This window comes from Coregonus lavaretus (genome assembly GCF_964263955.1).
Source record: "Coregonus lavaretus genome assembly, chromosome: 14".
Lineage (NCBI taxonomy): Eukaryota > Metazoa > Chordata > Actinopteri > Salmoniformes > Salmonidae > Coregonus > Coregonus lavaretus.
In genome coordinates, this window is record NC_140001.1 from 27802679 (window position 1) to 27828606 (window position 25928).

The 25928-nt window shown below is 41.9% G+C and overlaps 1 protein-coding gene and 2 long non-coding RNA genes across 3 annotated transcripts; 1 reads left to right on the forward strand and 2 right to left on the reverse strand.

Moving 5' to 3' along the window:
• Window positions 1-687: 687 nt before the first annotated feature.
• LOC311141549 (arginine/serine-rich coiled-coil protein 2-like) lies at window positions 688-17474 on the reverse strand. The gene is made up of 10 exons (XM_084176910.1): window positions 17324-17474; window positions 15536-15692; window positions 11871-11911; window positions 7524-7693; window positions 7274-7396; window positions 5661-5783; window positions 2193-2272; window positions 1818-2086; window positions 1520-1609; window positions 688-1426 (listed from the first exon to the last, which is right to left on the reverse strand). Exons 1-10 carry the CDS (start codon window positions 17327-17329, stop codon window positions 1241-1243), a joined length of 1245 nt encoding a protein of 414 aa, XP_084033036.1. The 5' UTR covers window positions 17330-17474; the 3' UTR covers window positions 688-1240.
• On the forward strand, window positions 16406-22232 carry LOC311141551. Its single transcript, XR_014614230.1, has 3 exons — window positions 16406-16453; window positions 22015-22049; window positions 22148-22232. It is a non-coding gene; the product is annotated as an uncharacterized lncRNA (long non-coding RNA).
• A 129-nt stretch (window positions 22233-22361) lies between these two features.
• LOC311141550 lies at window positions 22362-24884 on the reverse strand. Its single transcript, XR_014614229.1, has 3 exons — window positions 24485-24884; window positions 24093-24144; window positions 22362-23801 (listed from the first exon to the last, which is right to left on the reverse strand). It is a non-coding gene; the product is annotated as an uncharacterized lncRNA (long non-coding RNA).
• Between the last annotated feature and the right edge of the window lie 1044 nt (window positions 24885-25928).

A 25928-nucleotide genomic window follows, 5' to 3' on the forward strand; every position in this document is an offset into this window, starting at 1 on the left:
AACTTCTTGGGGTTAACAGCAGAGGGATTGTAATGAAAGCTGAGTCGGGTCTGAGTCTGACAGTTCTAAGTAACTGATAATATTCCATTATCTCAATATTCCATATGCAATCATTCCACGTTAACATTTTAGTCATTTAGCAGACACTCTCAGGATACACAGTATAACCAGATCTAGTAGGTTATGAAAAGACCAGTTGATATTTAATCTGTTCCAATTCCATTTCAATAGTCTGTAATGTACTCTTGTAGTGTTCCCTGTTGTTTCTGGAACACTAACGCTGATTTGACAGACCCCTTCACAGGAACCAAAATGATGCAATTCACTGGATGTCAGAAGTGGTCTTTTTTTTTATACAGTATAAACACAGGCAGTTGGAGTCATGCAGGGGTGGAAAGAGTACTGAAATATCCTACTCTAGATATTACCCCAGGCTATTGTGAGGGGGTATTTTATTAAATGATTTGTCAATGATTGAGCCTGATCTATGTCCTCAGGAGCAGTCATGTAATTTGTTGTTAATGGCATTAACCATTCCCAGATTAAGCCTAAAAGTGTACATTTTACCATTCATGTTCCAGTGTTACTTAATCAATGATGTGTGCATCCTCTCTCAGCAAAGACCCTTTGGAAATACATTTGTTGCTGTGTAAACAGCATTCATGGCCAAAACAAACACATGACCACTTCAACACAAAGGGACTTTTATTTCAAGAACATATGTACGTTTATTGTTCAATCTTTCCATGAAACCATCAGATGCCTGGTAGACATCTTAGTAATATGATCCGCTGTTTTACATTTCCATTCAGTAGAAAGGAAAATGAAAGATAACACTACATATTGAGATTAGGATTCAGATCAATGTGTAAAGCCTCTTGGTAAATTAATGTAAACAGAATAATTTTACTTGATCTACATAATGTTCCATTTCAAACCATCCGAAATATATACAATTTTTGTAAAAAACAGATAATAAGCAATCACATTTCTCAAACATAAATCTAAATCCAGCCAGCATCACTGTCATTAAACTGTTGCATAATTCTGAAAAGATGTACCGATGTACACTGAGGAAAGCTCAGCATCTATTTACATGAGAATGTTTAAAGACGTGAGATTGTTTCTAAATAAATGACAGATCCAATGCAACAACATCCATGCAAGCTTGAGTGCTAGCTGTGAGTGGAGAGACCTATATGAAGAAGAAAGCAAGGGCAAGCCAGTGCATGATTTGGCATCAGATGGTGTCCATGCCCCGTGAGAATGAAGAGCCGAAGCCTAGTCCCATGCCTCTCTGAGTGTGGGTCTGGGACCTGGCCATCTCGTACTGAACGTCAAGGTTATGGAACATCTCCTCCTGCTGCTGCAGGGTCTTCAGGCCTTCGTCGTTGAGTGGCTTTGAGGCCTCGCCTTCCTCCTCCCCCTGACAAGACAGACACCACAGTGTTAGAAATGCAAGGCTCTACAGCATGGTACACACTCAAATGAGAAAATAAAAGGCCTCCGTTATACATACTTTGATGCCCATCAGTTTACGAAATTTAACATTTTGGTCCTTATTTCCAAAGTTCAGCTTCTCCCACAACTCAGCTGTCTGTGACTTGTCCTTCAAAACAAACAATTTGCATGCATTAGTAACTTGCAACAATCATGCCACCATGAGCAAAGTTGAATGTTTTTTTCAACATTTATTTTCATTAAGTCACTAGTTCTACATTCCAGAGGTTACAAAGCAAAGTAAAGCTAATCTGCTCCATCAAATAACCAGTGTACTACTTACTGCACTACATTTTCTGTATAGCATAAAATCTTACCCCTTCCTTCTTTCCCTGCCAGAGCTTCTTCCTTTTCTTCTCCTGCTCAGCAAACTTCATGGGGTTAACAGCAGAGGGATTGTAATAACTGGGCACAGCAATGCCAGTCTCTGCTAAGGTTTTGGCTTGTAGGGCTGCCATCTGCGCTGCCATGGCGATCTGGGGCGTGACCTGGGTCCCTGAGGCCAGGAGAGCTGCCACATTGAGGACAGGGTTGGTAGCAGCTGCAGCAGCAACTACTACTGTGTCAGACAGCACGGGAGCTGGAACTAGAAATGCAAAAGTGGGTATCAGTTAGTGACCAGTTTCTATGGTTTTACTCACTTTGAATTCATTTTTTGTAGGTGTAATTGATGGCAGAAGAGAGTGTCTCACCTGCAGGTACCTCCTGATGCTGCTGTTTCTCCAACATCTCCTTTTCTTTCTGCTCTTGCAGTTTCTTTGCCCTTTCCAACCTGGAGATAGAGGAGAGTGAAGAGTTCATATTTGTCAGCCAGGCTTTGGGAGCAAAATTAGAGATTGTCTACTACTTAAACAAGTACAAGAAGTCCCGATACGACCTACACAGAGTCATCAAACAAGCAAAAGGACAATATAGGAATAAGGTGGAATCATACTACACAGGCTCCGACGCCTGCTGCATGTGGTAGGGGCTACAGTCCATTACAGAAGGAAGACCCAACTGTGATCTGCCCAACGATGCCCCTCTTCCAGACGAACAATGCATTTTATGGACGAGTCGACAATAACACCGTACCATGCGTGAGCACCCCCACCGACCCAGAGGACTGGGAGAGCTCGCTTTGAGGCAGACATGAGTAAGGTCAATCGGGTCAACACTCACAAGGCCGCAGGGCCGGACGACATTTCCAGGGGGCGTTCTCTGAGCATCCGCAGATCAGCTGGCAGGCATATTCATGTAAAATGTTCAACCTCTCCTTGTCCCGTCTGTAAACCCCACTACCATAATTTCTGTTCCCAAGAACTAAGGCTTCATGCCACAATGACTACCACCACCCTGTAGCACTCACATCTGTAATCATGCTTTGTGGCTGGTTATGCACACATCAACTCCATCATCCCAGACACCCTAGACCAGTGGTCACCAACCGGTCGATCGGAATCGACTGGTCGATCTCCAAGGCATTCCTAGTCGATCACCAAACATTTCTGTACAAAACCCAACGATAAAGCCTTGTGTTGCTATTATTATTTAAATGTTTTACCCGCTGTTTGCGGTTGTTGCACTTGATTCAGCAGTCCTGGTGCCGAGAAATCAAAGTGTTCCCATTTTTAACCATTTCATGTGTCTGAAGTTAAAACTCTGCCTACCCGGTAGGCCTTGAGAGCAAATGAAGTGCACCTATAGGCCTACAGCTGGCCAATCAGATAGCTCAGATGACTGTCTGCAGTTTCCTAGAGCCATAGACTGTAAAAAGAAGCCTTCGAACGCACAGCAAAGTTGATACTGCGAGATGACTAGAGACAACGAATACATCAAAAGAGCTGCTGTTTTTATGACTAAGTTAATGTTTAAGTTGTTATTCAGCACTGTCAACACTTTTATAAGCCATAAAATGTGTGTTCTCCCTACTTCCACTCACGCTACAACCAGCACTGCAGCTGCAATGAATGAGTATAGCAAAATGTTCCGATAAGCTTGACCTATTATTAGCTGCGTGTCTTTTTTATATCAAGGAATATTTCACTTTCTCTGGTCATAGGATTAACATGAATTGCTGCATGAGGCAGAAATAATGCAGTGCGACTTGAATTTCACCATCAGCTGGAAGACTGTCCCCTTTTCTCAGTGGAGGAAGGGAGAGCGAAGGGACGGTGAGTCGGATGAGATGCATCCTCACCGCTTCTCCCTCACTCCCCTCAGACTGAACAGATGCAGGCCTTCAGTCAAGTAAAAAAAAAAATCTATATATATATATATACATACATATACACATACATACATACATACACACACAGTGAGGGAAAAAAGTATTTGAACCCCTGCTGATTTTGTACGTTTGCCCACTGACAAAGAAATGATCAGTCTATAATTTTAATGGTATGTTTATTTGAACAGTGAGAGACAGAATAACAACAACAAAAAATCCAGAAAAACACATGTCAAAAATGTTATAAATTGATTTGCATTTTAATGAGGGAAATAACTATTTGACCCCCTCTCAATCAGAAAGATTTCTGGCTCCCAGGTGTCTTTTATACAGGTAACAAGCTGAGATTAGGAGCACACTCTTAAAGGGAGTGCTCCTAATCTCAGCTTGTTACCTGTATAAAAGACACCTGTCCACAGAAGCAATCAATCAATCAGATTCTAAACTCTCCACCATGGCCAAGACCAAAGAGCTCTCCAAGGATGTCAGGGACAAGATTGTAGACCTACACAAGGCTGGAATGGGCTACAAGACCATCGCCAAGCAGCTTGGTGAGAAGGTGACAACAGTTATAACTGAAACACAAAATAACTGTCAATCTCCCTCGGCCTGGGGCTCCATGCAAGATCTCACCTTGTGGAGTTGCAATGATCATGAGAACGGTGAGGAATCAGCCCAGAACTACACGGGAGGATCTTGTCAATGATCTCAAGGCAGTTGGGACCATAGTCACCAAGAAAACAATTGGTAACACACTACGCCGTGAAGGACTGAAATCCTGCAGCGCCCGCAAGGTCCCCCTGCTCAAGAAAGCACATATACAGGGCCGTCTGAAGTTTGCCAATGAACATCTGAATGATTCAGAGGAGAACTGGGTGAAGGTGTTGTGGTCAGATGAGACCAAAATCGAGCTCTTTGGCATCAACTCAACTCGCCGTGTTTGGAGTAGGAGGAATGCTGCCTATGACCCCAAGAACACCATCCCCACTGTCAAACATGGAGGTGGAAACATTATGCTTTGGGGGTGTTTTTCTGCTAAGGGGACAGGACAACTTCACTGCATCAAAGGGACGATGAACGGGGCTATGTATCGTCAAATCTTGGGTGAGAACCTCCTTCCCTCAGCCAGGGCATTGAAAATGGGTCGTGGATGGGTATCCCAGCATGACAATGACCCAAAACACACGGCCAAGGCAACAAAGGAGTGGCTCAAGAAGAAGCACATTAAGGTCCTGGAGTGGCCTAGCCAGTCTCCAGGCCTTATTCCATTAGAAAATCTGTGGAGGGAGCTGAAGGTTCGAGTTGCCAAACGTCAGCCTCGAAACCTTTATGACTTGGAGAAGATCTGCAAAGAGGAGTGGAACAAAATCCCTCCTGAGATGTGTGCAAACCTGGTGGCCAACTACAAGAAACATCTGACCTCTGATTGCCAACAAGGGTTTTGCCACCAAGTACTAAGTCATGTTTTGCAGAGGGGTCAAATACTTATTTCCCTCATTAAAATGCAAATCAATATATAACATTTTTGACATGCGTTTTTCTGGATTTTGTTGTTGTTATTCTGTCTCTCACTGTTCAAATAAACCTACCATTAAAATTATAGACTGATCATTTATTTGTCAGTGGGCAAACGTACAAAATCAGCAGGGGATCAAATACTTTTTCCCCCTCACTGTACCTCACTCCAGTATCCCTGCACATTGTAAATATGGTATTGGAACTGACCCTGTATATAGCTTCTTATTTCTTTCTATTTCTGGTGTGTTTTTGTTCTACCTTATGTTATTTTTAGTACTACATTGATATTGATTACCGCATTGTTGGGTTTGGAGCTTGCAAGAAAGGCATTTCACATTTCACTTGTTCTGTGACATTAAAACATTAACTACCTAATAGAGACACTCAACAAACAAATCTTCAGCCTCACAGTTCCTCTAAGCTGCTGCGGTACCTTCTGGCCAGGGCCTCCTGTGCGTCCATGGCAGTGTTTCTGCCCCGGAAAGCCGGGGGGCTCACAGATCTGCTACGACTCTTCTCTTTTCTGCGCACTTTCTCAGTCTTCTTCTTCCGCTCCCTAAAGAGACATAGCATTTCAAGATCCACAGAAAGATATGCATTCACACACACACGGTTACAAACTGACAGAGGGGCAAACGTTAGGCACACAGGAGTGGTTACCAATAGGGGTGTGAACGTTTAAACGACATTGGGATTGGTAACATATAGAAAAAAATCCCTAACTGAACCATGTTTTTTTAAAACAAAGTTACAATCACAGTGCAGTCACCACAAAACTACCATTAACAGGTCCTGATCATCATCATAAAGGGAAAAATAAAAAAATGTAACAAATACCTAATGCAACAATGCTGTAACATTAGTAGGAGACATGCATCTTTTAAATTATTTGCCACGGATACAAAGTGCTCCGCACGTCATCGTCGTTAACAGTTGGAAAAATGGCAGAGTGAGACAAGGAAGCGACATCAGCGAAGTCCTGTATGGCAATACTTTGAGAAGTTAAATGAGAAGGTGATGCAATGCAAACTTTGTGAGGTGGAATTGAGCTACAGTGGCAGAACAGGTGCAATGCTGAAAAGGAGTCACCATGAGACCCAACTCGTTGCTGGCAGCAGTGCGATAAGGGAAGGAGTGAGAAAATCACAACAATGATTACAGAAATGATTGCAGTATGCATCCATTGTCAATGCACAATTGGCCCAGCGTCGTCCAGGGTAGGGGAGGGAATGGCCGGCAGGGGATGTAGCTCAGTTGGTAGAGCATGGCGTTTGCAACGCCAGGGTTGTGGGTTCGATAAAATAATGTATGTGCTAACTGTAAGTCGCTCTGGATAAGAGCGTCTGCTAAAATGACTAAAATGTAAATGTCAATGGTAGAGGATGTCGGCTTCAATACCCCCTAATGACATATCTAGAACAAGACTACAAGATAACATGTCGAAAAACCGTGACAGCTCGATGGAGAAATTGTATGGTGATTGCTCTGCAAGTACAAAGTGCGAGCTCTCAAACACCATACGTGGTGGCATTAACAGATTGTGGGATGTATAAGAGCACGCGGTCATACATCACTACAACGAGACATCAAATTGATGAGAAGTGGGACATGAAGTACATACTGACAACATGGAGGAGAGGCACACAACAGAGAACCTAAAACGGCATTAATACCATCTTTGCTGAGTGGGTGGGGGACAGCTGTAAGGAGAGCGCTGTCTGGTAGGGTTTCCACTAGTTACCACAGACACAAAGTCAAAATAGGCTATATCGTAAGAATTCATGAAAACAAAATGTTGATTTAGGGTTAGGCATAAGGTCAGCAGTGTGGTTAGGTTTAAAATGATAGAAGATAAATTGTAGAAATAGGCGGGGTTAATTACTTTGTGGCTGTGGTAACTAGACGACAGAACGATAGGAAGCCAGGACTGCGGTAGATTGAACTGCATTGCCGCCTAAGCTTTTCAACCAAAACAACGGCAGTCACATCCCTAGTTACCAAAGACAAACACAGAAAATGGTAGGGAAAGCAGCAAGCGAAACCCACCTGCTTTTGCTCCTGCTCCTGTGGCGGTGTTTGGTCTTTGAACCCGACCGGGACCTGGCCCTCTTCTTCTTCTCCCGCGGGGATCGCGAACTCCGTTTGTCCCGACTTCTGCTGCGATGACGTCTAAAACAGTATGTAAATACATTTTGGGGAGAAACATTATACATGCAAATCACTCTTCCCAGTTTACTATGACCAGTTTCAATACATATCAAGACATCATGTAGCATCTCCCTGAGCCTAGACCCACCTGTCCCGTGAGTGTGACCTGGAGTGGCTCCGTCCCTTCTTGTCTTTGCGCCGGTGTCGCTCCTCCCCATTCTCTGCAGAAAGTCTCTCCCTGCCCCTCTCAGTCTGCTCCGGCTGCTCATCCGGCTTGCTGTGAGATTTTGATGGCTTCTCAGACTCCCTCCTTCGTGCCTGTTTTAAGAAGAAGTTGTCTCTTTCAGGAAAATAGTGCAACAAAGAGCGTTAGTACAACGGTTTGATACAGAAAATACCAAAGCATGTTGAGAACTCTTGCTCAGTTCAGACATACATACATTCCCCTCATTAAGTCTGATCACCAGAAACCGACCATACAGTGCCTTCGGAAAGTATTCAGACCACTTTACTTTTTCCACATTTTGTTACGTTACAGTCTTATTCTAAAATTGATTAAATACATGAAAATCCTCAATCTACACACAATACACCATAATGACAAAGCGAAAAACAGGTTTAGAATTTTTGCAAATGTATTAAAAATGTAAAACTGAAATACCTTATTTACATAAGTATTCAGACCCTTTGCTATGAGACTCAAAATTGAGCTCAGGTGCATCCTGTTTCCATTGATCATCCTTGAGATGTTTCTATAACTTGGAGTCCACCTGTGGTAAATTCAATTGATTGGACATGATTTGGAAAGGCACACCTGTCTATAGAAAAGGTCCCACAGTCGACAGTGCATGTCCGAGCAAAAACCAAGCCATGAGGTCCGTAGAGCTCCGAGACAGGATTGTGTCGAGGCACAGAATGGAAAAAGTTTGGAACCACCAAGACTCTTCCTAGAGCTGGCCGCCCAGCCAAACTGAGCAATCGGCGAGAAGGGCCTTGGTCAGGGGGGTAACAAAGAACCAGATGGTCACTCAGAGAGCTCCAGAGTTCCTCTGTGAAGATGGGAGAACCTTCCAGAAGGACATCTCTGCAACACTCCACCAATCAGGCCTTTATGGTAGAGTGGCCAGACGGAAGCCACTCTTCAGTAAAAGGCACCTTGGAGTTTGCCAAAAGGCACCTAAAGACTCTCAGACCATGAGAAACAAGATTCTCTGGTCTGATGAAACCAAGATCGAACTCTTTGGCCTGAATGCCAAGCGTCACGTCTGGAAGAAACCTGGCACCATCCCTACGGTGAAGCACGGTGGTGGTAGCATCATGCTGTGGGGATGTTTTTCAGCGGCAGGGACTGGGAAACTAGTCAGGATCGAGGCTAAGATGAACGCAGCAAAGTACAGAGAGATCCTTGATGAAAACCTGCTCCAGAGCGCTCAGGACCTCAGACTGGGGTGAAGGTTCACATTTTACATTTACATTTTAGTCATTTAGCAGACGCTCTTATCCAGAGCGACTTACAGTTAGTGAGTGCATACAATGTTTTATTTAAAAAAAAAAATGTATACTGCCCCCCCCCCCGTGGGAATCGAACCCACAACCCTGGCGTTGCAAACGCCATGCTCTACCAACTGAGCTACATCCCTGCCGGCCATTCCCTCCCCTACCCTGGACGACGCTGGGCCAATTGTGCACCGCCCCATGGGTCTCCCAGTCGCGGCCGGCTACGACAGAGCCTGGATTCGAACCAGGATCTCTAGTGACACAGCTAGCACTGCGATGCAGTGCCTTAGACCACTGCGCCACTCGGAAGACACCTTCCATCAGGACAACAAACCTAAGCACACAGCCAAGACAACGCAGGAGTGGCTTCGGGACAAGTCTCAATGTCCTTGAGTGGCCCAGCCAGAGCCCAGACTCGATCTAACATCCCCGGAGACCTGAAAATAGTTGTGCAGCAACGCTTCCCATCCAACCTGACAGAGCTTGAGAGGATCTGCAGAGAAGAATGGGAGAAACTCCCCAAATACAGGCGTGCCAAGCTTGTAGTGTCATAGCCAAAAAGACTCGAGGCTGTAATCGCTGCCACAGGTGCTTCAACAAAGTACTGAATACTTTTTATTTAGATTTTTTCTTCAAAAATGTCTAAAAACAAGGTTTTGCTTTGTCATTATCGGGTATTGTGTGTAGATTGATGACAATTATAATTATTTTTAATACATTTTAGAATAAGGCTGTAACCTAACAAAATGTGGGAAAAGTCAAGGGGTCTGAATACGTTCCAAATGCACTGTATGTCAAAAGTATAAACGGCTTGAAGGAGCTACACTGTCAGTATACTTTTTAAACGTTTGTTTAATATTTTTATTTTACTCTTTACAGCTTGATAGTCTAACTGGAGAGAAATTTGAAATTGAATTGCCCTCCAAGTCCAAGTATACTGAACAAAAATATAAAACAAAATAATTGCAAAATATTATTGTGTTACAGTTCCGATAAGGAAATCAGTCCATTTAAATAAATTCATTAGACCCTAATCTACAGATTTTACATGACTGGGAATACAGATATGGATTTATTGGTCACAGATACCTTTTTTTTTTTTTTATGGTACGGGCGTGGATCAGAAAACCATTCAGTATATGGTGTGACCACCATTTGCCTCATGCAGTGCGCGACTCATCTCCTTCGCAAAAAGTTGATCAGGCTGTTGATTGTGCCCTGTGGAATGGTTGTGCAAAGTTGCTGGATATTGGCAGAAACTGGAACACTCTGTCGTACATATTGATCCAGAGCATCCCAAACATGCTCAATGGGTGACATGTCTGGTGAGTATGCAGGCCATGGAAGAACTGGGACATTTTCAACTTCCAGGAATTGTATACAGATCCTTGCATTGTCATGCTGAAACATGAGGTGATGGCGGAGGATGAATGACACAACAATGAGCCTCAGGGTCTCGTCACCGTATCTATGCATTCAAATTGCCATAGATAAAATGCAAGTGTGTTCATTGTCCGTAGTTTATGCCTTCCCATACCATAACCCCACATGGGGCAAACTGTTCACAATGTTGACAGGGGCAAACCGCTCGCCCACACGACACCATACACGTGGCCTGCGGTTGCGAGGCTGGTTGGATGTACTGCCAAGTTCTCTAAAACGACGCTGGAGGCACATATTGTAGAGAAATTAACATTATCTGGCAACAGCGCTGGCGGACATTCCTTTTGTCAGTGTGCCAATTGCACACTCCCTCAAAACTTGAGACCTCTATAGCATTGAGTTGTGTGACAAAACTACATTTTAGAGTGGCCTTTTATTGTCCCCAGCACAAGGTATACCTGTGTAATGATCATGCTGTTTAATCAGCTTCTTGAAATGCCACACCTGTCAGGTGGATGGATTATCTTGGCAAAGGAGAAATGCTCACTAACATGGATGCAAACAAATTTGTGCACAAAATTTGAGAGATAAGCTTTTTGTGTGTATGGAACATTTCTGGGATCTTTTATTTCAGCTCATGAAACATAGGACCAACACTTTACATGTTGCGTTTATATTTTTGTTCAGTGTATCTAGACTAGTAGATCCCTAACTTGTAGTGCAGTATGAAAATGTATGCACTCACTAACTGTAAGTCACTCTGGATAAGAGTGTCTGCTAAATGACTAAAATGTAAATATGTTCTGTCATGTCCACCACCTACTCAAGTGCACCAAGTAAGTACAGCCACCTCTACTTAGTTTTGGTTCAAATATATAAATGGTAGGTACATGTATTAAAAGCCTTAAATAGTACCCCAAACTCAATGTAGATTACCGTGGATCATCTCAGAGACAGCTTTAATAGCTTAGTTTTAGTTCATGTAACACTACATTCCCCATCTACAAGTGCAGATTTCAAAAGGCGGGCTAAGAATGAATTGGATTAATGTATTTGAGTAATTGTAATAACAATGCAGCTTGAATTGAACCCAGTAATAGGCTATAAAAGATGCTAAAGTTAATTTCCTTTATTTTCTTAATTCTAGGAGGCAAGTATGAGTTTGAATGGCTGATAGTTACCTGTTCGAGTAGTAGGCATATAATTTTGCTATGTCAGCAGCGTCTTCAGTTCAGTGTCTCTTCGTGCTTTAGCACGCTGAGTATAATTTATTGTAGAAATGTTATCATGTGATCTACACACAGGATTTATTAAAAAGAAAAAAATCTCCTACATATTCAATCTTCACCATCTAGTACGGACGGCTACACTTAAAAAGTGACAGATGTCCAAGAAGGATAAGTTCATGTAAAGAAAAAAATGTATACATATTTTTTCAATTTAATTGATTCCATGCCCATCTTGAAATCTCTTAAGCTTTGATTAAGGTTAAATAGCCTACACTGTTGTTTGGTACTTACCATGATCTAAGACAAAAAAAAAGGAAAACTATCGACATTCAAGTTGGTGACAATGCTGTACTTTTAGTTCACTAAAATGAACTAATATTAGTTACCTCTTTGCTCCTGCTCCGACTTCGTCTGTGCTTTTTGTCACCTGTAAAAGTAACAAAACGGATTGGTGAGAACAGTGACCAATTCTATTGCACTGTCAAGTTAGGGTTGCCATAGCCCTAGAGAGCTCACTGTCATGTAAACAGTTAAAACTGCAACGTCACTTTTTGAGCGACCCGACCAAATCACATAGAAATGCGAGTTAGACTCATCACTCATCGAAAGCAAGTCCAAGAAGCGAGAGATCTGTTCTATCTGCGCTACTTCTATGCTTCCCGTTCTTAAGTTTCATTTTAGCGTAATTTACTTTCAGGTTGTGTACACCAGCTTCAAAAAGCTGAAAATATTATATTTTTGGTTATTGAAAGGATATTTCACAGTGGTTTAGACAGTACAATGACTCTCTACACTATACAGTTTGTCACAAACTGAAATTAGACTAACTATTAGAATTTTTGCAACCAGGAAATTGTGGCGCCATTTCTGCATACTGCACCTTTAACAACAGTAAGTACAGTAACACTATTTTAAACAGTAACACTCCATCTTAGAGCATAACATTGGAGAAGCATTTGAGTTGTCATGCTGAAATGACTGTACTAGGCTTGGGCGGTATCCAGCTTTTCATATTGTCATACCGTTGTGATGCATGCTTTTCTGAAGGAAGAGCAGCATGTACAGTGAGGGAAAAAAGTATTTGATCCCCTGCTGATTTTGTACGTTTGCCCTCTGACAAAGAAATGATCAGTCTATACTTTTATTGGTAGGTTTATTTGAACAGTGAGAGACAGAATAACAAAAAAATCCAGAAAAACGCATGTCAAAAATGTTATAAATTGATTTGCATTTTAAATGAGGGAAATAAGTATTTGACCCCTCTGCAAAACATGACTTAGTACTTGGTGGCAAAACCCTTGTTGGCAATCACAGAGGTCAGACGTTTCTTGTAGTTGGCCACCAGGTTTGCACACATCTCAGGAGGGATTTTGTTCCACTCCTCTTTGCAGATCTTCTCCAAGTCATTAAGGTTTCGAGGCTGACGTTTGGCAACTCAAACCTTCAGCTCCCTCCACAGATTTTCTATGGGATTAAGGTCTGGAGACTGGCTAGGCCACTCCAGGACCTTAATGTGCTTCTTCTTGAAGCCCCTCCTTTGTTACCTTGGCCGTGTGTTTTGGGTCATTGTCATGCTGGAATACCCATCCACGACCCATTTTCAATGCCCTGGCTGAGGGAAGGAGGTTCTCACCCAAGATTTGACGGTACATGGCCCCGTCCATCGTCCCTTTGATGCAGTGAAGTTGTCCTGTCCCCTTAGCAGAAAAACACCCCCAAAGCATAATGTTTCCACCTCCATGTTTGACGGTGGGAATGGTGTTCTTGGGGTCATAGGCAGCATTCCTCCTCCTCCAAACACGGCGAGTTGAGTTGATGCCAAAGAGCTCGATTTTGGTCTCATCTGACCACAACACTTTCACCCAGTTCTCCTCTGAATCATTCAGATGTTCATTGGCAAACTTCAGACGGCCCTGTATATGTGCTTTCTTGAGCAGGGGGACCTTGCGGGCGCTGCAGGATTTCAGTCCTTCACGGCGTAGTGTGTTACCAATTGTTTTCTTGGTGACAATGGTCCCAGCTGCCTTGAGATCATTGACAAGATCCTCCCGTGTAGTTCTGGGCTGATTCCTCACCGTTCTCATGATCATTGCAACTCCACGAGGTGAGATCTTGCATGTAGCCCCAGGCCGAGGGAGATTGACAGTTCTTTTGTGTTTCTTCCATTTGCGAATAATCACACCAACTGTTGTCACCTTCTCACCAAGCTGCTTGGTGATGGTCTTGTAGCCCATTCCAGTCTTGTGTAGGTCTACAATCTTGTCCCTGACATCCTTGGAGAGCTCTTTGGTCTTGGCCATGGTGGAGAGTTTAGAATCTGATTGATTGATTGCTTCTGTGGACAGGTGTCTTTTATACAGGTAACAAGCTGAGATTAGGAGCACTCCCTTTAAGAGTGTGCTCCTAATCTCAGCTCGTTACCTGTATAAAAGACACCTGGGAGCCAGAAATCTTTCTGATTGAGAGGGGGTCAAATACTTATTTCCCTCATTAAAATGCAAATCAATTTATAACATTTTTGACATGTGTTTTTCTGGATTTTTTTGTTGTTATTCTGTCTCTCACTGTTCAAATAAACCTACCATTAAAATTATAGACTGATCATTTCTTTGTCAGAGGGCAAACGTACAAAATCAGCAGGGGATCAAATACTTTTTTTCCTCACTGTATACAGGGAGCAGATGGGAGAAGAACGGCAGAGAAAAAAAACATACGTAGGAAGCACAGGGAAAATATGGCAGCTGTACAGAACTCATCCAGAGCTCGTTGACTTCTGGCAGGATGCCATTATAAGATAACTGATGGCAAACATTTAGTAGTGAATTGCATACTAGTGTAACTTCATCACCTCATGTGCGCCGCACAACAGAGACTGGCCGACAGATATAGAACGCTATGGACTCACCAGCTCCCTTTCTCCCGTTATGCCATTTACAAATAAACACGTGACTGGCTCAAATGTTCTGGGGAACTACGGTAAGCTTCATCATTTAAAATAAGGTGACCGGTGAAATGAAAAACGCAATCTGCTTTATCTGCTAAGGTATTGCACAAGATGACTGCAGGTAACAACTTAAAAAGTAGCTACAAATACTCAAATGTATTTAAAAACTTCAAAGAAATCATTTTGACGGAATTGAAAAACCACCCCGTGGCTTTTACCAAATACCCCGGCATACGGTGTCTGAGGGTGGAAGGTATGTGTAAAAATTTTTATTGGGCACTGTTCGGCGATGCAAACGGCGCATTCCCAATCTGAAGTCTACCGATTACGGATATACCTTCAGGCGTGGGAAAAGTGTAACCAAACAGGCACAGGTCGGGAAATAACACGCAAGGTGGGTATATGTTATACAACTAGACCTGAGTTCCACTCATTCTAGAACCTGGGCTAGGGTTGCCTCTAATGAGTCACCTGTTGTAATTGACTATTTTGGACTTTCCTGTCAACAACTTACAGCTGCTGCCCTAAGCTTATGTCAAAAGACAAATGCCATGACCAGTTGGCCTGGGATCTGAAGATAGATGTGTGACCTACCAAGTGACCTGAATGTGTTAAATTGAGCTACAAACAATATTATGCTTGGCGGTGTCAGAGGAAGGCCCAAAATAATTGTCCAAGACTCCAGTCACCCAAGTCATAGAGTGTTCTCTCTGCTACCGCACGGAAAGTGGTACCGGAGCGCCAAGTCTAGGACCAAAAGGCTCCTTAACAGCTTCTACTCCCAAGCCATAAGACTGCTGAACAATTAATAAAATAGCCACCTGGACTATTTGCATTGACCCCCCCCATTTGTTTTTACACTGCTGCTACTCGCTGATTATTATCTTTGCATAGTCACTTTACCCCTACCTACATGTACAAATTACCTCGACTAACCTGTACCCTCGCACATTGACTCGGTACCGGTACCCCCTGTATACAGCCTCGTTATTGTTATTTTATTGTGTTACTAAGTTTATTTAGTAAATATTTTCTTCACTCTTTCTTGAACTGCATTGTTGGTTAAGGGCTTGGATTTGATTATCAAATTCTGTGCCTTTAACTTACTTGATTTGCGCTTTCGGTCCCTGGAGCGTGACCTCGATCGTGAATGGTGGTGTTTGGAGCTTCTGGGTGATTTGGTTGATTCCATAATGTGTTTTCTTCTGTCCGTATAAAGAGAGCCCATCAAGGGTAGCAAGTCAGTCGAATCGGCGTCACGGGCCTAAATTGAAGAAAGCACACACACACACTATTCAACCTTACAGTTATTGCTCCTTTAAAGCAGCAATCTGTGATGACTGTTTCAGCACAAAACAGTGTCCCCACCACTAGGTTTGAGCTGCGTTAGTATGAGTCTCTACGATTCCCAGAGGCTGATTTTGTTCTTGTGTAGGAGGTAATCTGTGACAAAATATCAACAGAGTGTTATTAACCCAAATTTCAGTACGCTGGTCTGTATGTCGGTTTGTATTGTCAATGATGACGCAATTCACACGCGACTTGCACAATATTGCCGCGTTCACGTGCTAGTCGGAACTAGGAAACGCCGAAATTCCCGACTTTCTACCTGGTTGTAGTTATAAGTGTACGGTGTTCAACGAATCAGCAAGTCGGAAATGTCAGAGTTCCGACTAGCATATGAACGCGGCATCAGTCAACAACGGCAGAGTTTAACTGCAGCACAGACCAAACGTTGTCCCATGCAATCAGCTGGCACATTTCACAAGCACTTCCAGCTGATGGCGATGGAACGCGCTTTGGTTAATAACACTTGATATTTTGTCTCAGATTACCTCCTACATAAGGACAACGTTCCGTTACATTCGGCTATTGTTTACATATTGTGCATCACGTGAAATGCGTCAGGAGATGGAAAATACAAGCAACAGAACCTACTGGCGCCGCCAAAAGTCAGGTAAACACTACTGTGGTCACCCCATCTCCACTTCCTACCGCCCAAAGGACCAAGAACACGGACAACCGGTAAAGTACGTTTAAATATCATTGTATTCAACATTCTGGCTTGTAGAGACTACTGGGTTTTTTTTTAACAGCGACTTCTTTCAGACTGAGATCCATGGAGTAACCATGGGAACAGCCTGATGTTTAGGCAAACTAGACTCGTCAGTCACACCGACGCAACTGGACATACTGTACCTCCCTTACACTAACATTGATTCACTGAAGATTGCTCTTTGGGAAACAAATATAACATCTCAGAAGTGACAAGCCCTCCTCCTGGACAGGTACTGGGTATGCAGTTATTTGTTCCAACCCTACCAATACACCCAATGAAGATCCTGATGGCCATGGGCAGCTGGTTTGTTAAAGTTGCACACCTATAAAAAGGGAGTCTGCAGCCCACACCGAGGCTACAAAACCAGTTCATGAATAATGAATAAAGGCGGTCGTTCTAAACAGAGATTAGTTAGCTAGATTGCAAGTGGCAAAACAACCACTCATTCATTGCTAAATTACCTAGATGGCTATCTTACGGCGTTAACTAGCTAGGTTTACTAAGTAACGGCTGTGCAAGCCAACTTTGACCAATAGCTATATGAAGGAGAATTTCAATTTATTTACTAAATCAACACGACATGCCAACCTGGTAAAAGCGACTTACCTAACTAATGGCGGTTAGCAGGCCAAATTATCTTTAGTTAGCTAGCTAACTTAACTAACCCTAAACTCGCTGGCTTGTCGACATGGCTGCCACTAGAGATCGTATTCTAATTCATAATGCTATGGCTGCCACGGCCAGAGAGACGCCATCTTGATGAAACAACATCTTTAAAATAGCAATAGTTAACAAATTATATGAAGCCGATGGTAATGTATTTTGTAAACACTTACCGTCATGGTACACTTGAAGAACTCCCTAAAATTAGATTCGAGTTGTTCTTTCCGTGATGTCTGAGTTTAGTTCGATGTTCCAGTAGTAAAGGTTCTTCCAGTCTATTCTACACGCGAGAACCCGGATGACTCACCGTTTGCGCATGCGCACACGTCTACCAAAGCTTGTGGAAAATTGTTAAGATGGCCATTTCAATTAGCTTCCTCTTCTTCTGATAGCGACTTCCGTAAATCTAGAGAGCGCAAATAAATATAAAAACACCATTATATTAGTTCATCAATGTCATGAAGTCCCAAACATGAGTAAAACCAAGAAGAGTATTATCAGAGAGGTGTTAAATAATCGTTTCTCTTTTTGGTCCCACTACACAGCTTCCGGAAGTAAGTAGAGTTTTGGTTCTCTCCTCTCTGGTGGGGGCAAAAATGTACAGTATCTCACCGGAGAAAGCATCAGAGCGAGCGAAACAGCGCCCCTCTGTCTCTGTATGTGTAGGCCATCTATCTGATGCTGTCTGGTCCAAAAGAGTATGACGTTGTTGCCGCCGATAGCGTTGAATGCAAGGGAAGCCAGCGAGCACTTGGTCTCCCTTGATAAAAAAAAAACAAGTATAAAATAATAGCCAATCAGCATTGAGCTAAACTGCGTGTGCTCAACTGTGAATGGTCCTGGCGCACCAAAAAAAAGTGTCAATGGAAGCCAGTTTGGATTTGGCTTCCCTCCTATCCAGGGTTGCCATGTCCTTGAGTTTCCAGTCAAATTAGGTTACTTCTAAGTTGCACCGCGGCCGCCATGGCTTTTCTCATAAAAAAAATAATATATTTCACTGTGACCTGCTGCTGCTGACTATCAGTGAGTGAGTGGTGGGGAGGGCCGGAGGGGTGTGTGTGTTGCGAGAGTACTGCAGCAGGCAGCTTAGTCCACTGTTGGCTAAGTCATGTAAGTGAGAGGAGACAGAGCAGCATGTGCGCAAGACATGACAACTTTTTACCAGTTGTAGGTTGGCTATTTAAATTGTCATTATGGAGACACCTGTTTTTTCCCCAACATGCTAGAACTGATGCGCATCAAGAACTAACGGCGACAAAGCACTGGAAAACGACTTTGGCGCACTAGAGCGCATTAGATAATTTGCTCTGAGGTGGTTTAAACTTCAGTCTAATGTGGACTTTGCTTATGTAAAACGGTATCAAGTTAAGTGTTTTATGTATGCTCAGTTCTTAGGTCTCAGGGTTGTGCGAGTGGACATTTTAAATGGAAGTTATGGAACTCCCTTGTGTGCTTATGTTATAGGGAAAAGTCCTCAATGAAACTGACATTAAATGTGGACAATTATACATTTGCATCTGTTGGCCATCAAGTAGCCTATTAATTTATATGCCATTGAAGGCTACTGTAGGCTACCATTTGATACAATAAATATGTTGAAATGACTAGGCCTATATCACTGGAGTCATTGCAAATCCATTTGTGCCACTTGTGTAGCCTACCTGGAGCTGGCAAACAGATGTAATAAATAGCCTATAATTTAAGTGTAGCCTTGTGTTATTATACAATTTATTAATGGCCATGTTCAGTTAAATGAATTGGAAGTTATCAAAGCTCTATCGCAACTGCCGATCAGATGTTAGAACGCATTAGATTGACGGTAACGGTCAGTCAGATTAAACTACAGGTAAAAAATAAAAAGAAACACTGGCTGTTGTTGACAAGCATATTCAGTTCATATACTTATTCATATTTAATTATGTGATTGAAATTACGACCCCATCCTCATTAGCCTATTCCAGCAGGTTATTGGAAAACACAAGCACTTCTTACATCGAAATTGCCAAACTATTCATGCTGAATAAATTCGTCTGTTCATTTTAACTAAGCAAGCTGCTAAATTGTTAAGTTTACATCTTGCCTAGGCAACTATAGACTATCTGAAATAAGATGTAGGCCTATCAGGGGCTATACAGTGCATTCGGAAAGTATTCAGATCCCTTCCCTTTTCCCACATACCTTACAGCCTTATTATAAAATTGATTACATTGTTTTTATTCCTCATCAATCTACACACACTACCCCATAATGATAAAGCGAAAACAGGTTTTTAGAAATGTTAGCAAATGTTTTACTACAAAAAAACATAAACCTTATTTACATAAGTATTCAGACCCTTTGCTATGAGACTCGAAATTTAGCTCAGGTGCATCCTGATTCCATTGATCATCCTTGAGATGTTTCTACAACTTGATTGGAGTTCACCTGTGGTAAATTCGAATGATTGGACATGATTTGGAAAGACACACACCTGTCTATATAAGGTCCCACAGTTGACAGTGCATGTCAGAGCAAAAACCAAGCCATGAGGTCGAAGGAATTGTCCGTAGAGCTCCGAGACAGGATTGTGTCGAGGCACAGATCTGGGAAAGGGTACCCAAAAAATGATTCTACATTGAAGGTCCCCAAGAACAGTGGCCTCCATCATTCTTAAATGGAAGACGATTGGCACCACGAAGGCTCTTCCTAGAGCTAGCCGCCCAGCCAAACGGAGCAATCGGGGAAGAACGGCCTTGGTCAGGGAGAGTTCCTCTGTGGAGATGGGAGAAACTTCCAGAAGGACAACCATCTCTGCAGCACTCCACCAATCAGGCCTTTATGGTAGAGTGGCCAGATGGAAGCCACTCCTCAGTAAAAGGCAAATGACAGCCCGCTTGGAGTTTGCCAAATGGCACCTAAAGGACTCTCAGACCATGAGAAACAAGATTTTCTGTTCTGGTCTGATGAAACCAAGATTGAACTCTTTGGCCTGAATGCCAAGCGTCACATCTGGAGGAAACCTGGCACCATCCCTACGGTGAAGCATGGTGGTGGCAGCATCATGCTGTGGGGATGTTTTTCAGCAGCAGGGACTGGGAGACCAGTCAGGATCGAGAGAAAGATGAACAAAGTACAGAGATCCTTGATGAAAACCTGCTCCAGAGCGCTCAGGACCTCAGACTGGGGCGAAGGTTCACCTTCCAACAGGACAACGACCCTAAGCACACAGCCAAGACAATGCAGGAGTGGCTTCGGGACAAGTCTCTGAATGTCCTTGAGTGGCCCAGCCAGAGCCCGGACTTGAACCCGATCGAACATCTCTGGAGAGACCTGAAAATAGCTGTGCAGCGACGTCCCCCATCCAACCTGACAGAGCTTGAGAGGATCTGCAGAGAAGAATGGGAGACACTCACCAAATACAGGTGTGCCAAGCTTGTAGTGTCATACCCAAGAAGACTTGAGGCTGTAATCGTTGCCAAAGGTGCTTCAACAAAGTACTGAGTAAAGGGTCTGAAGACTTATGTAAATGTGATATTTGTGGCTCTGACATGCGGCTCTGACATGCACAGCCAACTGTGGGACCATATATAGACAGGTGTGTGCCTTTCCAAATCATGTCCAATCAATTGAATTTACCACAGGTGGACTACAATCAAGTTATAGAAACATCTCAAGGATGATCAATGGAAACAGGATGCACCTGAGCTCAATTTCAAGTCTCATAGCAAAGGGTCTGAATACTTATGTAAATAAGGTATTATTATTTATTTTTTTACATTTGAAAAAGATTCTAAAAACCTGTTTTCGCTTTGTCATTATGGGGTATTGTGTGTAGATTGATGAGGGAAAAAAAGCAATTTAATCCATTTTAGAATAAGGCTGTAATGTAACAAAATGTGGAAAAAGTCAAGGGGTCTGAATACTTTCCGAAGGCACTGTATTTAAATGTGTGAAAACCACCTCTTCCAGAGCAATAGGAGACACCATATTTGAATTGATTTGAGCAATCTGATAAAGTTTCTGGCAATGGTTTTATCTAAGGAAGGAAATATATCAAATATTTGAAATGGGAAACGATTGGGATTCCATAAGTAAAGTCTCTCTTTCAAATCAATTTGATCGAGTCCTCCATCAGGGTCTTGAGGCAGTAGGGCTGATTTGGTTAGATAAAATTTAGAGCATGAGATGAAGCTGAATTTATTTACAATATTCAATGTGTTTGGATCGATTTGTCTGCTGCTTCTAGTGCTTCTGAACGGAGAAGAGCAGAAATTGCATGTTATAACTATGGCTGAGGGATTGGCATATACAGTAGTATTTTAATCATATTAATGAAAATTGGAGCCAATTCCCATATGTTCCAAGACAGACCAGACATATTTTAAATTGTGGAATGGAAACAGGATGCACCTGAGCTCAATTTGAGTCTCATAGCAAAGGGTCTGAATGCTTATGTAAATAAGGTATGTTTTTTATTTTTTTACATTTGCAAAATATTCTAAAAACCTGTTTTCGCTTCGTCATTATGGGGTATTGTGTGTAGATTGATGAGGAAAAAAAGCAATTTAATCCATTTTAGAATAAGGCTGTAATGTAACAAAATGTGGAAAAAGTCAAGGGGTCTGAATACTTTCCAAATGCACTGTATGTGCTGCAAAAGAGGACCCTTCTCACCAGAGTAAGAAATGGGGCTGACATCATATCCCCCATGACATTTCAGCTATTAAATGTGTCAATGTTATCATGTTCTGTTAAGTGTTTGCATGCTGAGACTACTATGCTTTTTGTGTTTTTTTTACTCCGCTAGTAAAAGGTTTCTTGTACTTGAGACCTGTTATATTTTACTTACAATTATTTAAAACAATGTTTTCTCTCATCTCTGTAGCTTTTGAGAAAATGGACATAGGGGCTTTGAAAGAGGTATGTGTGTTGGAGATGGTCTTTCGTTATGAAATAACAATGATTCAAATCATATGACATTGGAATAAGCAACCCAACGATTGTTTCCATCTCTCCAGCTCCAGTCTCTCATTAAGACAGACTTCTGCACCACCAAGGAGATCCATGGAGGGGCAGTGATGTACAGCCTGGGAAATTAAATCCATTTCATGATTGGGATATTGTTTTGCGCAAGCACCTGCACTTATTTGTTAATCAAAGAGTTGCATGTAGAAAGCAAAGATAAATCATATCTCCTTTTAAAGCAAAGTGAAAGAAAGCTACTGCCGGTAATAGAACGTTAGATTTTTATTCACTGGTCAAGTGGGCTATACACAGCATGTTTTCACTTTTAACATTGCAGCTGTATATAGCTTTTCGCATAACTGAGGTGGTTATTATTCATGAGCAAGTTTTCCTTTTGCCTTTTCTTTTTTTACAGGCGGACGGGGAAGCTGTTCTAACCCACTGGAGGTTGGATCATGGTCAGGCCACAATGTCTCTCTGTCAGTTTCTGGACTCCAGCCTTATACCAGGTAGCCTTGATTGTATTTTATTGTCTACTCTAGTGTGTTAAAGCTACATGTAACATTTCTAATGAAATAGGTTAGAGGTATACTTTGCTTTAAAAAATATATATTTGCCAATCTCTCATTTATAGACATAGACACAAAGCTGTATATCGAATATTTAGAGATGCCATTCATTGTCAGATGTGTACAATTATGTTGCCAATAGTTAAGCTTTAGCATGATTTTGAATTGTTGTGTATTAATGTCATAATCACATTTCTCCCTCATCTGTATTGTAGGGGTGAGAAAAATCCTGGTGGTGGACAATCTCATGTATGTTCATAGTGCAGAGGTGAGTCCAGCTGTATCAATCATCATAACTCAGTTTATCATTTTATACTTTAGCCGTTTTGGCCATTAGAAGTTTTGAAGTTAAGGGCCATCCACACCAAGGACGAAAACTATAACGATAAACTATACATATATTACCTTCAGAAAGTATTCACACCCCTCTGAGTTTGGCGGATGCCAGGAGAACGCTACCTGCCCCAATGCATAGTGCCAACTGTAAAGTTTGCTGGAGGAGGAATAATGGTCTGGGGCTGTTTTTCATGGTGCGGGCTAGGCCCCTTAGTTCCAGTGAAGGGAAAGTTTAACGCTACAGCATACAATGACATTCTAGACTATTCTGTGCTTCCAACTTTGTGGCAACAGTTTGAGGGAGGCCCTTTCCTGTTTCAGCATGACAATGCCCCCGTGCACAAAGCGAGGTCCATACAGAAATGATCGGTGTGGAAGAACTTGATTGGCCTGCAGAGCCTTGACCTCAACCTCATCGAACACCTTTGGGATGAATTGGAACGCTGACTGCGAGCCAGGCCTAATCGCCCAACATCAGTGCCCAACCTCACTAATAATCTTGTGGCTGAATGGAAGCAAGTCCCAGCAGCAATGTTCCAACATCTAGTGGAAAGCCTTCCCAGAAGAGTGGGGGCTGTTATAGCAGCAAAGGGCAGACCAACTCCATATTAATGCCCTTGATTTTGGAATGAGAGCAGGTGTCCACATACTTTTGGCCATGTATTGTATTTCTTGAACCAAAATAATATTATGAAAATATGAATGTGCATTTTGATAAAGAGCGGGTGATCGGCGTCTTGAAGTGGAGATTCCATATTCTTGATGGGCCTCTTCCTCTTCAGTTTGTGAAGACTCTGCAGGACTAAATGGAAAACAGGGAGGTGGCCACAATTGATAAAATGGTACATGTGTGTGCAGCTTTGATAAATTCCTGTATGTCAGCAAGTGTGGTGTTCAACAAGAACAGTTTGGGGGATGGGTAGTGTCCAACCTTCTAATTCAAGATCTCAATTGAAAGTAAACTCTGAACTTGAAAAGCAAAGGAGTATACCCAGTCAACCTAGTCAATTAAGCTAAATGAGCTGTTATTGTTAGCTCATTACACATTCATTTGTGTTGATATGATTGACTTAATACATGTACCAGCATCTACCTTACTGAACTGCTCTCCACCCTGCACTGTCTGTAGACTCTGCTTCTATCTCCTGAGAATGCAAAACATTAATTGTGACATCATTTATTATGTTAATTGTCATGTGATTCAGACAAAACAATGAATTTCAATAAAAACATAATCACGTTTTAACTGACTAATACATTTTCTATTTATACTGAATTGTCTTTTAAGTAAAAATACTTTAAAGTACTACTTAAGTAATTGGGTATCTGTACTTTACTATTTATATATATACACTACCAATCAAAAGTTTGGACACACCTACTCATTCAAGGGTTTTTCTTTATTTTCACATTGTACAATAATAGTATAAACATCAAAACTATGAAATAACACATGGAATCATGTAGTATCCAAAAAAGTGTTACCTGTCAGGGTGAAAAATGCCATAAAATAAGGCCTGTTTTTTCGTGATTACTTCAAAACTAAGGCAAGCAGCTGGGACATATGGTAATAATATGAAACTGGGCTCCACGGCAGATGCAATGAACTAATTCTTATCAGAAAAAATGCGTTGTTAAAAATGTAATGTGTCCAGCCTACTAACTGAGGAAAGATTTACATAATACAAGCGGTCATATTTAGATAACTCTCGGCTGACACAAACCACAATGTGAATTAGCTAATAGCAATTACTATTTATAATTCATTACATCACGGGTGAGCTCACCATTGATTGAAATAATTGAGTAAAACACTTTCTAGAAATCGAAAGTTATCTGACGATGGGTAGTTTGACCGCGCCGCCATGTTTTTTCTTTTCGCTTCAACCGAAGATAATAAGAGGAGACAAGATGAGTTTGATCTGTTTACAGTATGCATTTTACACACGTGTGTCGTCTACGATCATTCACTTCCGGAAGGTTACACGAAAGAGTGAACCATTCCTTCACCTCATTATAACATTTTTGGTCTGACATGTTTTACGTGACACCCAGAATGCATTGTCTAACGTCAACAAACATGGCGCCACACATAGCTTAGCTCATTATAATCAGTACAACCTCAAAAGTATTTTACACATATCATATGTGTCCATTACAATATATGCAATAATCGGAATGCATTATTTGTCACCAGTACTTGAAAACGTGAATAAAACTGTAAATACATAATGTCTCATACATGCTACAGTAGAAACGACAACACGATATACAGAAAATAAGGCACTTACTTTGATAGGAACGCACACATGTCCAAAGTTTTATTATTTGTAAGGAAAACAATTAAGGCAATGCGAGCGCCAGCCAGAAAATGTGTCAGTTCGTGCAAGACTGCTCAAATGTCTGCATACTTGATCTGCGGAAACATTGGTGAAGTGCTTGGGCTCTCCTCGAAGAGAGACGTTTGTCCGGCTCAGTAAAGCCTCAAACATTAAATTGTCCGCAAAACGGAAATGGGCTACTTCTATGTGAATCGATGAGGTGGAAAACACCTCAATTCAAAAAGTTAGAAAATAAAACTTGTAAGAAAATAATTTGAAATTGATAAGTTGAAACATAGCCTATAGATAATTAGCAGGCAGTGAGTGCATTCTGACATCGCGTGCATAAAACAACTAACGCTGGGGCGACCTTTAGAGATATTTGGAACTGACGTGTGAAAAGGGTAAACAACAGGTGCTAAGTAAAACAGTCTGTTTGTGAGGACAACTCATAAAAAATACTGGCTGTGTTGTGGTATTGATCCTGGTATGATTTAATATTATGTTTGTTATATCCAGGTTGGCTCTCAAATTTAGTTGGAATATTTAAAAGGGAATCCTACATAACAATTTTTGGAGGGAATTACCCAAAAATACATACAACGTTT

Bases quoted from the DNA above. Each gene is read 5' to 3' on its own strand.
- LOC311141549 (XM_084176910.1), bottom strand. The intron at 7,694-11,870 runs GTAACTAATATT...TTCTTAAAACAG, and splicing joins GTCGGAGCAGGAGCAAAGAG to GCACGAAGGAGGGAGTCTGA. The intron at 5,784-7,273 runs GTGGGTTTCGCT...ATGTCTCTTTAG, and splicing joins AGGAGCAGGAGCAAAAGCAG to GGAGCGGAAGAAGAAGACTG.